Here is a 13,943-nt window from a genome sequence, read left to right as displayed (position 1 = left end):
TCCCCACCAAGGGCCTCTTGTGGGCTGGAGTGGGGAAGGAGCTCCCAGAGCCGCTGGGCTGTGCTCGGTCCCCATCCCTGCGTGTCTGTGGGGTGTCTGAGGGAGCTCAGAGCCTGGAGATGATCAAGGGTTGAGGCTGTGTCTGTCCCGAGCCTCCCTGCAGGGAGATGGAGCTCAGCCCAGGCAGCAGCAGCCCAAATATTGAGCTGTGGGCACAGCAAAGTGTCCTCTCCTTGTGTCACCGGCTTCCCTTGCGTGGGAGCAGGACACTGTCGCAGGGCTCCCCCTGTCCTCGGGATGGTTTTGGGTATCCCACCCTTGAACCAAGCCTTTTGAAGCCCCTTTCTCCAGGGCACCCAGCCCCCAAAAGCCCCTCGTGGCCTTGTTTAAGAGCCGGGGGCGTTAGGAGGGAGCAAGCCGTGGCTTCCACCCAGGGTGCGAGCAGTGGCGTGGGGACGGCAGCAGCTTGCCCCTTCTCTCCAGACACTTCTGTGGCCTCTCCTCTCACAGCTTGCTGCCCTGGTTTCTCTCCATTCACTGCGGTCTTCTTTCTTCCTCTCCCCCTGTCTCTGTCCTCCTCCTCCTCTCTCTTTCTCTCTCTCTTTCAGGAAGGGTCTCACTCCGTCTCACTCCATGCCTTCCTGCTGCCTCTTCTGGTTCTTCTCCTCCCCTTGCCCCCGCTGCTGGGCACCAGCTCTTCTCAGCCCCGTTTGCATCCACTTTCCCTGCTCTGCCTCCCCCCCTGCCCTCCTCCTGTCCTGCCTGAAGGCGGGGGGGGCTGGAGCTGCCCCCTCTGCGGGCAGAGGGGAGCCCTTGAGTCGCACACATGGAGTTGATCAGAAGAGACTCAAGTTTTCCGGCTCTGGCTCGGCCCTTGACGTGATCCTGATCAAACCAAGATGTTTGGTTAAACAATAAAATAAGATAAAGAAGGTAACGAGCGTTTTCTCAGTCACTCCTTCCAGCCCCCCGGGTGCAGGGGTGTGAGATGCTCTGTGCGGAGCTTGGATGTGGGGCTGGGGTCTGCAGAGGAGCTGCCACCCCTGGCCAGTGGCACCGGGGAGCCACCGTGGAGCTGGGCACCTTGCCCCATGGCACACGAGGTGCCCTTGGCTCCACGATGGCCGGGACTTCATCCCCTGCCCCGAGCAGGGTGGCTGGCAGAGAGCGTGGGTTCCCCAACCGAGGCATCGTCCGTGAGTGCCCCTGTCCCTGTCCCTGTCCCTGTCTGAGTGTCACCTTGCTTGCAGGTGGACAGCGATACCATCTGGAACGAGCTGCACTCCTCCAACGCCGCCCGCTGGGCCGCGGGCAGCGTCACCGAGCTGGCCTTCAAGGTGGCCACCAGGGAGCTGAAGGTAGGTGGCCTCACCTAGAGGGCCAGGGGGCTCGCCAAGCCCCCTCGTGCCCCTGTTGGAGGACCGTGTGGCCCCACGGTGGGGTTCTGGGGGCAGTGGTGCTGATCTCCTTGTGTTTGTTTCGTCCCCAGAACGGTTTTGCTGTGGTGAGGCCGCCCGGACATCACGCAGATCCATCCACTGCCATGTGAGGGTCCCTTCCCGAGGCACGGGGGGGTTTGGGTGGCCCCAAAATCACGGTCCCTTTAGAGTTTGGACAACTGTGGTGGGAAATCACTGATTGCTCCAGATTCATAGCCCCGGGACCCTGCTGTGTCCAGGGAGAGGGGAGGGTGCAGCCCACCCGCTGGTGCTGGGAGGGAAGGGTGCTTGGGGTGCTCGGGGTGCCCCGGGTGTTAACCATCTCCCTTTTCGCAGGGGGTTCTGCTTCTTCAACTCTGTGGCCATTGCTGCCAGGCAGCTGCAGCAGAAAGGGAAACTCAGCAAGATCCTCATCGTGGACTGGGTGAGTCTCTCCCAGCACGTCCCAGTTCCTCACCAGAGCATCCCAGCTCTGCTTCAGAGCTGGACCTGGGAGCAGAGAAACCTCCTCCTTGGGGTCTGGCTGCGGGAATGTGGCTGCAAACCCCTCCCCAGGACCAGATCTGGAGGCAGGGAGCAGGGATCCACGTGCTTTTAGCTCCGTTCAGCTCCTGGGCCACCCTTGAGGCTATTTAAGAGCGCTCCCCCAACTCCTTTCTCCCCCCAGGATGTTCACCATGGCAATGGGACCCAGCAGGTCTTCTACAGGGACCCCGATGTTCTCTACATCTCCTTGCACCGTCACGATGATGGGAACTTCTTCCCCGGCAGCGGGGCCGCCGATGAGGTGAGAGGCACCCAGGGGCCATGCGGCTCTGTGTGTGGGGGCAGCCGCTTGATTTAGGGCTTCTTGCAGGGCTGGGGTCTCGCGGGGCATGGGGTTTGGTGAAGTGTGGGGCTGCCCGTCCCTCGCTTGGGGCTGGGAGGTGGTGGAGCCTGGCCAGGGCATTCCCCCAGCACCCTGCAGGGCACATCTTGCCCCTCACCATCATCTTTGCTCACTCCCAGGTTGGTGCTGGCCCCGGTGAGGGATTTAACGTCAACGTAGCCTGGACTGGAGGGCTCGACCCCCCCATGGGTGACCCTGAGTATCTGGCAGCTTTCAGGTACTGCTCCTCGTGGTCCTCTGCCTTTTCCTTGGCTTCGGGCTGAGCCAGCGCTTAACATCTAATGTTCTTTGTGGTTTTTTTTGTTTGTTTTTATTTTTCAACCCGACAGGACGGTGGTGATGCCGATTGCACATGAATTCTCCCCTGACGTGGTGCTGGTGTCGGCCGGCTTCGACGCGGCCGACGGCCACCCGCCACCCCTGGGCGGCTACAAAGTCTCTGCTAAATGTAAGGAGGTGGAAGCAGCTCCGGGGGGCTCCGAGTGGGCTCTTCCCCCTGGGCTTTGGGGCTGGCAGCTCTCCAGGGTGCAGGGGATGAGCCCTGGCTTGTAGGGGCACAGCAAGGGAGAGCCACAATCCCATTATTTTGGGCACAGGGGGCTGACGGCCGCCCCTTTTGGGCTTTCTCCGCAGGCTTTGGCTACATGACGAAGCAGCTGATGAGCCTGGCAGGGGGAGCCATCGTCCTCGCTCTGGAGGGTGGCCACGACCTCACGGCCATCTGCGATGCGTCCGAGGCCTGCGTGTCAGCCTTGCTGGGCAACGAGGTGAGAGCCGGGGCTGGACGGGGGCCGATTGCGCTCCCCATCCTGTGGTCAGGACCCCATGGGTGCACCCGGAGCCACGGGAGCAGGGTGGGAGCCCTGCGAGGCAAAGCTTGGTGCAGGTTTTGGCTGCGCATCCCCAAACCAAGCCCTGGGTACTGCTCCTTCCCCCTGACCCCCTCATCTTGTCCCTTGGCAGCTGGACCCTCTCCCAGAAGAGAGCATGAGGCAGAAACCCAACGCCAACGCCGTGCGCTCCTTGGAGGCGGTGATCCAGGTCCAGAGTGAGTGTCTGGAGCGAGGATGAGTGAGCAGGGATGGCCCAAATGTCAGCTTTTCCTCCTGGGGGACGCTGTATTCAGTACCCTGGGGGGGAGCCCTCCATCCTCCTCCCCCCAGGAGGGTGATGCCCCATGCGTGCACTCGCAAGGGAAGCCTGGAGACCCCCGCACCAGCCCCTTCCCTGACGTTTCCTTCTCCCGCAGGTAAATACTGGGTGGCCGTGCAGCGTTTTGCCTCCAAGCTGGGCTGCTCCTTCCTGGAAGCACAGCACCACGAGGCAGAAGAGGTGGAGACCGTCACAGCCTTGGCCTCCCTCTCGGTGGCCGTGATGGTGGAGAAGAGGTGATGGGTGATGCTCTTTGTCGGCCCGGGGACGTGCGGGTGCCCCTCGTGTGCCACCAGGCTCTGAGCCTTGGCCTTCATGGGGGTTGTGCTGCGGAGGGGAAGAGCAGGTCTCCTCCTCATCTCACGTGCCAAATTTCTCCGTTTCAGGCCCCAGGACGAGCCGATGGAGGAAGAGGAGCCCATGAACCAGTGATGAGCGGTGATGTTCTCTGCTCCCCTGCTTCCAGGACGTGGCTGGACTCTTCCTGAGCCCAGCGCTCGCTCTTCGCTCCTGGCTTCCCGTTTGCCACGTCATTCTCACTCCCCGAGCCACGGTCCTGAACCGGCCCAGACCTTTGGCTGCCGCCTCTGCAGGGCTCCCAGAAAGGATGCTCCCACAGCCCCCCGGGAGCCGTCCTCCTGCTGGGGACGGGTGGAAAACCACAACCTCCCTCTGCACGGCGCCGCCTCGCACACCGAGACCGTGCCTGCAATCAGTCCCCAACCTCCAGGACCTGAAACCCCTCCTGGGGACACACGAGAGGCCTCCGCCCCTGCCCTTCTGGGCTCTTCCTCACTTTTGGGGCAGGGGGTGGGTGTTGGGATGGATGCTGTGGTCATGCTGTGGTTGTTGGAGCCGCCGTTGGGACTGTATCCAGAGCTCCTTCCAGCCGGCCATCCCCTGGAGAAGCAGCCCCGTGTCTTGCTCGAGAGGGACAGGCTCCCCGTGCCTTCTCTGAAAGGATTCCCGGCCTCCTCCAACTCCTCTCCTTCCTCTCTGGTAGAGCACGAGGCAGGAGCCAGCGTGCCAGTGCCACGGGCTGCGACCTCGTTCTGCACGAGGAGGGGCTGGGAAGCGACGGGTGCTGTGCCGCTCGCCTCGTGCCCGGGGCAGAGCGAGGGCTGGAGGGGCTGCAGCGCCCGGGGTCGCACCCGGGGGACATCCTAACCACTAACCAGAGCGCGACCCCTCTGGTGCTGGGGCTCTGATTTGCACTATATACATAGGAGATGTGCTAATGTGAACCTGACCTCCTCTTCTTTCCATGGGAATTTCGGGAACAAACACCTCGTCGTGGGGACGTTACCAAGGTGCCTTGAGCCCTTTCCAGCACCCCCCTGCCCTGTGGCACTGCAGATCCCGGCTGTCTTCCAGCCACCCCTTTGGTTTGGGGGGGCACCCGGTGCCCACCCTCGCCGTGGCTGCACCCCCAGCTCCCCCTGCACCCCCCTGGGCTCCTCCGTCTGAGATCGAGTCCTGGTCACCCGCTGCTTGGTGCTCAGCTCCCCGGGGATGCCTCAAGCCCCAGTGCCTGTCCCCTTCCAGGTTATTTTGGGGTGACAGAGGTGGGGTCATCCCCCACCCCCCAAAAATGATGTCTCCATCTGAATTCTCCTTCTTATCTCATCCTTATCGGGTCCCCGCTCACGCTGGTGGTGTCCCAGCACGGGGGGCTTTGGGGATGGATGGGGTGCTGAGCTCAGGGGGTGGCCAGGCTCCATCGGCAGGCACAGGGAGGAGATTTTGTAAAAAAAAACACAAAACAGAAACAAAAAACTTGGAAAAATAAACATTTCTGTGTCTCAAACTGCCCAGAGCTGGGGTCCAGCAGTGCCAGCCCCTGGCACAGAGGGTGGGAGGGGGGTTTGAGGACGTGGGGAGAAGCCATCGTGGCACTGCCTGTACCCCCCCCCGGTGCTGCTGCAGCCCCTGATGCCCCCCCCTTGCTGCTGGGACCCTGCCCACACCATGGGCACCCTGCGTGGCAGCCTCGTGCCCTGCACCTCCCCTCGCTGGGGTTGAAAAGCGCCCCCAAACCTCTCCAGAGCCTGGCACGGTGGGTGCTGCCCCTCCATCCCATCGGTGTCCCCCCCTGGGGTGGGCTGTGGGGGGGGGTCCTGCTGCTTCTCCAGCCCTGGGCCGTGTCAGCGTGCCCCCGAGCTTGGGCTGCCACCCCAAATTGATCCTGGAGCAGCCTCTGCAGCCCCTCGCTGCCCCCCTGTCCCCTTCAGCACCCTGGGGACACGCTGCAGCCCCTCCGGCTGCATCCATCCCCTGCCCAGCTCCGTCCCAGCCACGTCCCCTCTTTCTCCCCACGGGTCCCAGCTGAACTCGTGCCACGTGGCATAAAACAGGCCATGGTTGAAGCCAACAGTGAATTTTGGCTGGGCTTTTCCCCAGTCTCAGCACTGGGGACACCTTTGTACCCCAGGAGAAAGCTGCAGGGGAGCTCAGCCGTGCGCACCAGCACTGCCCCAAAGCAGAGCGATGTGCCCCAAAAAGACAGCTGCTTGGCTCCCTTCTAAACATGCTCAGCCACCCATTTAAGGTTTTCAGCTTCCCTTTGGTTTCCTGCCCCGAAACCAAAGGGGGAAAAGCAAGAAAAATGCTTGTGAATTCCAAAACTCGACCTTCCCAGGTACCAGCTCCTGGCCTAGAATCCGTGACCCGTAGCCCCCAAATCCTTCACCCCGTGCACCCTGCTTGGTAGGGTCACCCGAAAATGAAGCCGAAATCCTCCGCATTTTGCTGCCTTGCAGCTGCTGTGCCGAACAGCCCAGACTGAACAAATTACCCCAGGTAAGTCCGCAGAAACCCCTAAATTAGCACTTTTTTTCAGAGCAAACTCACACTTTCTTGGCACCAGCCCCTCTCCCCGTGGGGTAGCACTGCCTCACCCCATAAGCATCCCGTGCAGGGGAGCGCGGAGGAGGTGATGGGGCAGCTCCTCGGCAATGTTACCTTTCAATATATATATTTTTTAAAGATATCAAAAGCCCTTTTTATAAAAAAACAATCAGAAATCAAGGCTGGAAGCCTGAGCCTCCACTGCGCAAAGAGGTATTTGCCTTTATTTTTAAAGCACGTTTTATTTTTTTGAAAGAAAGTTTATATTTCTAAAGGTGGTCTCATTTTTTTTTTAATTTTTTATTTTTACTTGCAAAATACTTCCTCCGATGTGGTTGATAAAACCATCCACAACTGTATTTTTAATGGAATTTTTATTTTTTTAAGACCATTCAGAACTTTTCAAAGGCTGCGGTCAGCTCCCTGGAGCAGGGAATTCGCTCACGGTGTACATAGAGATTGGGGATTATATAGGAAAAAAAAAAAAGGTAATTTGAGCCTTGCTGTCGCCTGTCATTGGGTTCTCTGGTGTGTAATAAAGAGCGATCACTAATTGAAACCCCCTCTGCCATGGAGTCATTTAACACACACGTCTCCCACATGGGTTAATTTGGGTTGCACGCCTATTGCAGCCTCACAGGGTGCTTGGTTGTTTTTTTTTTCCCCACTTTGCAATAATGAATGAAAGTGCTGGATTCTCTTCTTTTTTCTCTTTTTTTTTTTTTTGGCTAAATTTGAACAAAATTTTGGCTGTCACCAAGCTGCTGTCACCATCGGGTGCTGGGTGCCCAGGAGCCACCACGAGTGCTGGTGGAGCCGTTGCGCTCCTGCATCCTGGGGATGCGGAGAAAAACGGGGCACAGCAAAAATCCCCCAAAAATCCCCCAAATCCCAAAATCGTGTGATGTGAAAGCTGGCGGCAGTGGGGGCTGGCTCTGGCTGCTGGCTCCTGTGCAGGGATTTCGTGTTCCTGGACTTTTCCCTTTTCACTCGGAAACGCACCGGGACTCGGCACGCCGGGAGCAAAGCTGTGTGCAATGCAACAAATGGCAGATTTTTCCCCAAAAGTGCATCTCTGGGGGTACAGCGAGGCTGGAGGAGGGACAGCCCGGCTCCTCACCCCTCCGTAGGGACAGCAGCTGCCCCGTGACGCAGCGTCCCCTCTCCAACCCTGACAACGCGCTGTCCCCAGGGTGGGTGACGCCGGAGGGGACGTCGCGGAGCCACCGGGCGCCTGTGGCCGACGCCAGGCGGGAGCCAGGAGCAGGGCAAAGCTCCTGCGAGTGCCATCGTCCTGCGATGAGAAACGGCTCCTGCGGGCCTTGGGGGAGCGGGCAGAGGCGAGGCGAGCTCATTCCTCCCCTGCTTTGCTTCCCACTTTTCTCCTCGCACAGTCGCCGAGACCTTTAAGTCTCCGGAGAGGAGCTTGGAGGAGAATAAATCAACCCCCACACATCGTGATTACCTCCGGCACCGGCTGAGATAATGCTGCCAGCTGCTGGGGAGCTGGGAAAGGGATGGATGCAGCCTGATGCTGGGAGCCTGGGCTGCCCTCGGGGCTTGAACATGGAACAGAGCAGCCCCCAGCCAGATGGCATTAAGGGAAAAATGCCCCCAAAGCTTGAGGGGACCCATTGCTGTGAGTTGGAGGGTTATCATGGAAAAAAGAGGTAGCCAAGAGCCTCGGGAGGTGGCCAGGGCTTGCAATGGGGTCCTCTGGGGTGTGCCCTCGCTTCCCACCCACCTCCCCAGCTCTCTGGGGGCTTTATTCCAACGCAGATCCTTGGGGACCGTGGTCCAAAAGGGTCTGCAATGGGCTCTGGGGTGGTCACAAGGGGTGACCACGAGCATGCAGGTGAAAGCGGCACAAAAGGCAAAGAAACGCAAAGCCCTTCTTGGCAACGCATCCCCTTCGTCCCGCTCAGATCCCAGGTGCATCGCCGTGACGTTGGGGATGAAATACGGGCGCGTTTCAAAGGCATTCCTCGGGGCTAAGTGAACCCAGCTGAGAGCTGGTGAGCAGGGATCGTAAACCGGCAGGCATCTTCATGCTGCGGAGGGCTGCGGAGGGAATTTTATCTCTTTTTTTTTTTTTTTTTTTTAATTTTAACTAATCCTGACTGGTGCTGAGAACCTGCCTTCCTGCACCAGGGAGGGAGGCTGGGTGTTGGGTTCCTCTGTCCGTAATACAAAAGGTGGAAGCTAAACCTGGCTGAGAAAGGTCCTGCTTGGAAGTTATTGCAGGCTCTGCCCCACCAGGACCCCCAGACGTGGCCAAGGTGAGACTGTGGCAAAGGATTCGGAGCCGTCGGTGGCTTTTATGCGAGCTCAGCCCTGCGGTTTGGGGGCTGTGACGCATCCTCCTCCTCCCCAGAGCACCACAGCCAAACCCTTCAAGGCACCAAACGCCACTTTTTCTGTCTGTCCGTTCCCTTATGGTAAACGCTGCGTTGGCTCTGTGCTGGTAGGGGGGGAAAACAGCAGCTTTTGGAGGAAAACAGCCTCCAAACCCACAGCACGATCCCTGCCAGAGCGAGGAGCAAATTCCAGCTCCGGAGCCATCGGTGGGGCTGGCAGCAAAACGCTTCTGCCAGCTGGGGAGCAAACCTGGCACAACCCAGAGGGCAGCCCCAAAGCCCCCCAGCACAGCCCCTCGCTCAGATGGTGAGAGGCAGCCCCACTGCACACATCGTGTCCCATCCCTTGGCTTCGTTTTTGTGCTTGATTACAACCTGGCAGCCGCTCAGGCAACGGCTGCAAGAGGAACCGGCGGCGGTGCAGGCTGTCGCAGCAGCATCTGCAGCACTGCAGCCTCCAGCAGCTCCCTGCCATGGGTTTGGGCACAGAACTGTTTGTTTTGGGGCTCCACACGAGGCGGAGGCTGTTCCACCTTGTCTCATTTCATAGCATGGATGTGGGCCAACCCGTGCCAGCAGGACTTTGGGGCAGGGAGCAGCCCATCCGCATTTAATTTTCTCTCCCAGTCGCAGCCAAATCACCCCGGGGCAATGCTTGTTCTGCAGAGAAGTCGTCCCCCAGCCCGACCCCGTGGTGCTGCTGCACTTGTCTCAGTGGGAAGCGTCCCTGCTTGTGTCAGGCAGCCAGAGCCCCGTTTTCCCCAAAAAAAGCATCCTCCTGGAGCACATGGCCAGGATTACGGCTGGTACCTAACCCAGCGCTTGGCCCCGAGGGGAAATAAAATCACCTCAGGCACAGATTTCCCAGGATTTGGGCAACTCCTTGTCTCTTCTGGGAGCGCAAAACAAAAGTGAAAGCAAGGTGGTTTGGGCACGACACCTACCCTGGTCCCCGTGGCACCTTCCTGGAACAGATGCTGCTTTAAATGCGTTTTCTGAACGGAGCTGGATACAGAAGGGAGTGCTCCCCGAGCGCCTTTGATACCCTGATGCTTTAATACCGTGCAAGGAGACGTATTTATAAATAAAAGAAAATGAAACATCCACCTGACAAAGCAGACTCCAAGCAAGAGCAACAGTCCCCAAAGGGAAGATTTATCCAAGGTCTTTCAGGACAGACAATTAAGTGAGGGCAACGCGAGAAAGACAATAAATCCAGGGAGACAAATGAAGGGCAAAGAATATCACCCCTTACAACTCCGCCAGTCTTTCCCCCCCAGCAGTTTCTGCTTCTAGCCTCATTTTCTCCTCCAGCAGGAAAAGAAACCATTTTAATGTGCTCAAGACTGTGCTGAAAGCCGTGAGCTTGGGGGACTTCAAACATGATTTTTTTTTTTTTTCTTGCCTGAGGGCTCCATCCCTCTTTCCCCAGATGATGTCTCCTGGTTAACAAGGGCATATCCACATCCAGCTCCTCCAGCGGCCTTTGATATTTAATAGGCTGAGTTCCAGTGGAGACCAGTACGCCGGCGCTCGCAGCAGCCATTAGCTGCTTTACATTATAAAATTACAGCCCCATTGCAAGCGCTGGCTTAATTCACTTACAGGAGAGGGACGCAGCCTTTCCAGCTCCGCCGTCGCTTCCCCCCGTGGCGGTTCCCCCCTTTTTTTGTTCTTTGCTTAGCAAATCCTCCTCCCGGTACTTCCCCAGCCCAAAGCGGGAGCTGCTAATTGGCACCCGAATACCGCTGCAGGTTGGCACAAACCAGATTATTATCTATTCAGCCGAAGGATGCTTTGCCTCCAGGCAAGCTCCGGAGCCTCTAGGGATGAATATTAACCAGCAGCGATAACACACGGCGAGCACCACGCTTGGAGGGCACGAGGGATTTTGCAGGGAGGTTTTTCATTTAGAAGGGAGGTCTTTAGGAGCTCTAAATGTCTTTAATTCCTCCGTTTATCACGGGAACAAAACTCCTGCCACGCACTCTGCTTAAATAAAGGGGTCTGCAAGTGAATGAGCAGAGCTGGAGCTGCCCGTCAGCCCACCCGGGCACCGGTAGCACCCAGTGGGAACCAGCCCCGAGTCTGGGGGAGGCAGGGAGGGGACCCTTACTCAAAAGCCCTGGATTTTGCCCCAAGGCAAAACCGCTTTCAGCTGGGCAGTGACAAAGCGCACAGCTCTTCGACACGGGCTTCATCAGCGTGGTGTGGAAACTTGCAGGCACCCACGGCGAAAGCCATGCTCTGGTTGTGTTTCCATCTGGCTCTGGCACCCAGCGGTGGTGTCCGCAGAGCCTCGTCTTTTGGGACCATGCACAGGCCCCCAAAACGCCCAGGGCTGCAGAGTTGTGGTGGTGAGGGGGGCACGGGCTTGATCTGCTCGGGCTGTTTTCATCCTGGTTGTCCCCAGCGAGCTCTTGGCGAGGTTTCCAGGAAGACAAAAGTTTCAAAGTGGCTCATCCCGAAATGAATTCCTGCTGGGAGCCGGTCTCCATCTTCAGCCGCTGCTTGCACCCATGTCCGTGGAGCTGGCCTGAAATTCAGGGCTGTTAAATGGCAAAGCCCAGGGTCAGCGGTGCTCACCGAGGGACACCGCGCACAGCAGAAGGTCCCCGACCACCTGGGCATCGCTGGGGCCACTTCCCAGGCTCGTGATGTGATTTATTTTGTCACAGCAAAGCCAGCTCCTTCCCTTTCCCTCTCCTTCTGCTCTTTCAAAACGTGAAGCTGGGATGGAGAGAATTTTGAACCCCTTCTCCAGCCCTCCCCAGCTTCACGGCCATGATGCAGCCACAGCTTTGGGCACGGCTCTGCCGATTCCCCGGCACTGAGCTGCGACTCCTTAAGGCCAACCAGGAGCAAAAAATGGCACCTAAGAAGGGTGTGCCAGACTCAGCCAAGTGCTGGCAGAAAATAAGAAGAAAAGGGTTTTTTTCTGATGGGTAGCCCTTAGTGGAAATGAAGAGTCCCTGCTCCTCTTGTGGTCGCCTTTCCCGGAGCACCAGGAGGGCTCTGAGCCCAGCATCGGGGCTGGCACCAAGCAAAGATTAACTCGGTGGTGCCCGAGGAAAGCCTGATCCTGCCTGGGGGGCAGTGGGGAGCTGGGATCCAGCGGGATGAGCTCAGTGGATCCTGGGACAAGCTGGGATCCTGCAGTGAGCTGGCCAAAGGGGCCACTGGTGAGACTGGGAGGGGACGCGATGCCTGCGGCAAGAAGAGCGCACAGCACCAGGACAGGGCTGTGAAACCCTCAGCCCCCAAACGCTGCTGTAGGATCCTTCTCCTCGCCTTACAGCAGCGTGGGCAGGGGCTGGGAGGGTGCTCGGGGGCAGCTGGATGGCGCTGGGTGCATCCTGCCAGCAGACAAACCTCGCCGCCCCGGCGTCCTCACCGAATCTATTCCATTCCCTGCGTCGTGTGCGGTGTGGGAAACCTACAGATCCCAAGGGGTGACGGAGCCCATCTTATCTGCGTTGCTTTAGGAGAGGGAGAGGAGCAAGCCTGGCCCCAGGGCCACCGAAAAAAGCTTTGGGGATGGCTCCTGAGGTTCTCTGAGGGCCAGGCCAGGCTCTTTGCACGGCGGAGCAGCAGCCGTGCTCGGACACCCGCTGCGGGGCTGGCTCTGGTCTCATGCAGTTTTGACACCTCGGCATCCCCAGCGCGCTCAGGAGGGTGCAGCCTGATTTACGCACCCCCCGGCTTCCCCGCGGGAGGATAAATCAGCTCGTGAAGCCCTTGTTTGAAACCTTTCGCTTGCCTGCCCCAGCCCAGACCCCGCTAAATGAGATCAGGGCTCCGCTGCTCGGCCCCCTGCGACTTCCCACCGGGGTTTGGGAATCGCTCCCTCCTCCGAACACCGGCCTTGACAGCGCCTGGGGTTTGTTAAAAAGCAAATCGCTTGCACGTGGAGCACGAGGAGGGGGCGGCCGCCGCGCGCGGCCCCCGGAGGAGCGAGCTGGGAGATGCGCGGAGGATGCAGGAGCGAGGGGCGTGCGCGCAGTGCCCTTGGCGGAGCTGCGATACGTACCCCGGCTCAGTGGGACGCGGACATGGACCAAGCCCCTTCCATCCTCCAGACGGAGAAGGCGTAGCTGAGCCTCTCGTGGGCCAGGTAGTTGCAGCTGGTGATCTTGTGGTCCAGCTCATCGCTCTGCAGCACCTGGTACAAGAAGTCTATGTAGCGCGCGGCCAACTTGAGGGTCTGGATCTTGCTCAGCTTGTCGGAGGGCAGCGTGGGGATGATCTTCCGCAGCTCCGCGAAGGCGTCGTTGAGCGACTGGGTCCGCTGGCGCTCCCGCACGTTGGCGATCACCCGCTGGGTGTGCACGTCCTCGAAGGACTGCGGGATGGGGCTGCGCTTGCTCCGCTTGCCCTGCAGCGAGGGGGCTCCGCCGTCCTCCGCCGGCTTGCCCGCCTGGCCTCGCTTGCGCAGGCATTTCTTGTGCAGCCGCTCGCCTTCCTCCTCGCTGGTGACCAGGCTGCCTTCGGGGGAGTCCAGGCACATGCTTTCCTCCTTCATCGTCTCGGCAGCCACCACCTGCGCCCCCCGGGACCTCTTCCACCGGGCAGGCGAAGGGCTCGCGGGGCTCACGGGGCACGGAGGACGCGGCGCATCGGCGGAGATGGCGCCCGCGCGAGAGGGGCAGCCCGGAGCATCCACCCTTCGGCCCCTCCGAACTTCCCAAGCCTCGCGGAGCCCTCCAAGGAGCTCAGTTGGTTTTTCCTTTGGGCGACGGAGAGGAGGGCGTTCGGATAACTTTGGGGAAAGGCTCTTGCTGATAGGGCGAGGAGGACCGGGGGCGGACCAGGCGCAGACCAATGCAGCAGTGCAAGGTAACGCAAACATCAGTGGAGCTTATGGGTTCCAGATTTCCTCCCTCCCTCCTCCACCGACACCCCCAAGCCCTCCGGCACAGATGCTCCTGCCTGCCGCCCGGATGTCAAGGGACATTGCCTATGCTAATGTTGAGCACCAGCCATGGAGTTCAAGGAAGGCGGATTTATTTTTAAGTCTTTTTTTTTTTTTTTTGAAAGCCAAGTTGACCCTGCAAAAGCCAGCCAGAAATATTGATCTGTCCAGCCTGGAATCGAAGACTTTAATCTATGGGAGGTTCAAGTGGAAGTGTGGAGCGATGGATGTCTCCATGAGCAACACGGGGCATGCTCTGAATCCAAAGGAAGAAGCAACGCTGGCAGGCATCCATGCTGCTCTTCAGAAATGGCACAACCCAAAATGGATTCGAGTTTGCTTCCACT

The 13,943-nt window shown here is 59.2% G+C and overlaps 2 protein-coding genes across 12 annotated transcripts in view; one reads left to right on the top strand and one right to left on the bottom strand.

Moving 5' to 3' along the window:
- HDAC7 (histone deacetylase 7) overlaps positions 1-5,287 on the top strand; it is a 69,924-nt gene extending 64,637 nt beyond the window's left edge. For all 10 annotated transcript variants that reach the window (XM_068663652.1, XM_068663646.1, XM_068663648.1 and 7 more), the window contains 10 exons: positions 1,251-1,358; positions 1,490-1,545; positions 1,776-1,863; positions 2,107-2,226; positions 2,448-2,545; positions 2,658-2,776; positions 2,962-3,095; positions 3,292-3,376; positions 3,578-3,716; positions 3,867-5,287. In XM_068663652.1, coding sequence (XP_068519753.1) covers positions 1,251-1,358; positions 1,490-1,545; positions 1,776-1,863; positions 2,107-2,226; positions 2,448-2,545; positions 2,658-2,776; positions 2,962-3,095; positions 3,292-3,376; positions 3,578-3,716; positions 3,867-3,912 — 993 coding nt within the window. In that variant the 3' untranslated portion in view covers positions 3,913-5,287. The remainder of the gene's footprint in view (positions 1-1,250; positions 1,359-1,489; positions 1,546-1,775; positions 1,864-2,106; positions 2,227-2,447; positions 2,546-2,657; positions 2,777-2,961; positions 3,096-3,291; positions 3,377-3,577; positions 3,717-3,866) is intronic.
- A 4,531-nt stretch (positions 5,288-9,818) lies between these two features.
- LOC137846048 (twist-related protein 2-like) lies at positions 9,819-13,420 on the bottom strand. 2 transcript variants are annotated; one of them, XM_068663660.1, is made up of 2 exons: positions 12,715-13,420; positions 9,819-11,233 (listed from the first exon to the last, which is right to left on the bottom strand). In XM_068663660.1, the coding sequence occupies exon 1, from the start codon at positions 13,204-13,206 to the stop codon at positions 12,721-12,723; it is 486 nt and encodes a 161-aa protein (XP_068519761.1). In that variant the 5' UTR covers positions 13,207-13,420; the 3' UTR covers positions 9,819-11,233; positions 12,715-12,720. The 2 variants fall into 2 exon arrangements, with proteins under 2 accessions (XP_068519761.1, XP_068519760.1); XM_068663659.1 differs by having other exon boundaries at positions 9,819-11,220; positions 12,715-13,419.
- Positions 13,421-13,943: the final 523 nt, after the last annotated feature.

Source organism: Anas acuta, chromosome 29 (assembly GCF_963932015.1).
Source record: "Anas acuta chromosome 29, bAnaAcu1.1, whole genome shotgun sequence".
Classification (NCBI taxonomy): domain Eukaryota; kingdom Metazoa; phylum Chordata; class Aves; order Anseriformes; family Anatidae; genus Anas; species Anas acuta.
The sequence above is the reverse complement of the archived record's forward strand: the minus strand, read 5'-3'. Positions and strand labels throughout refer to the sequence as shown.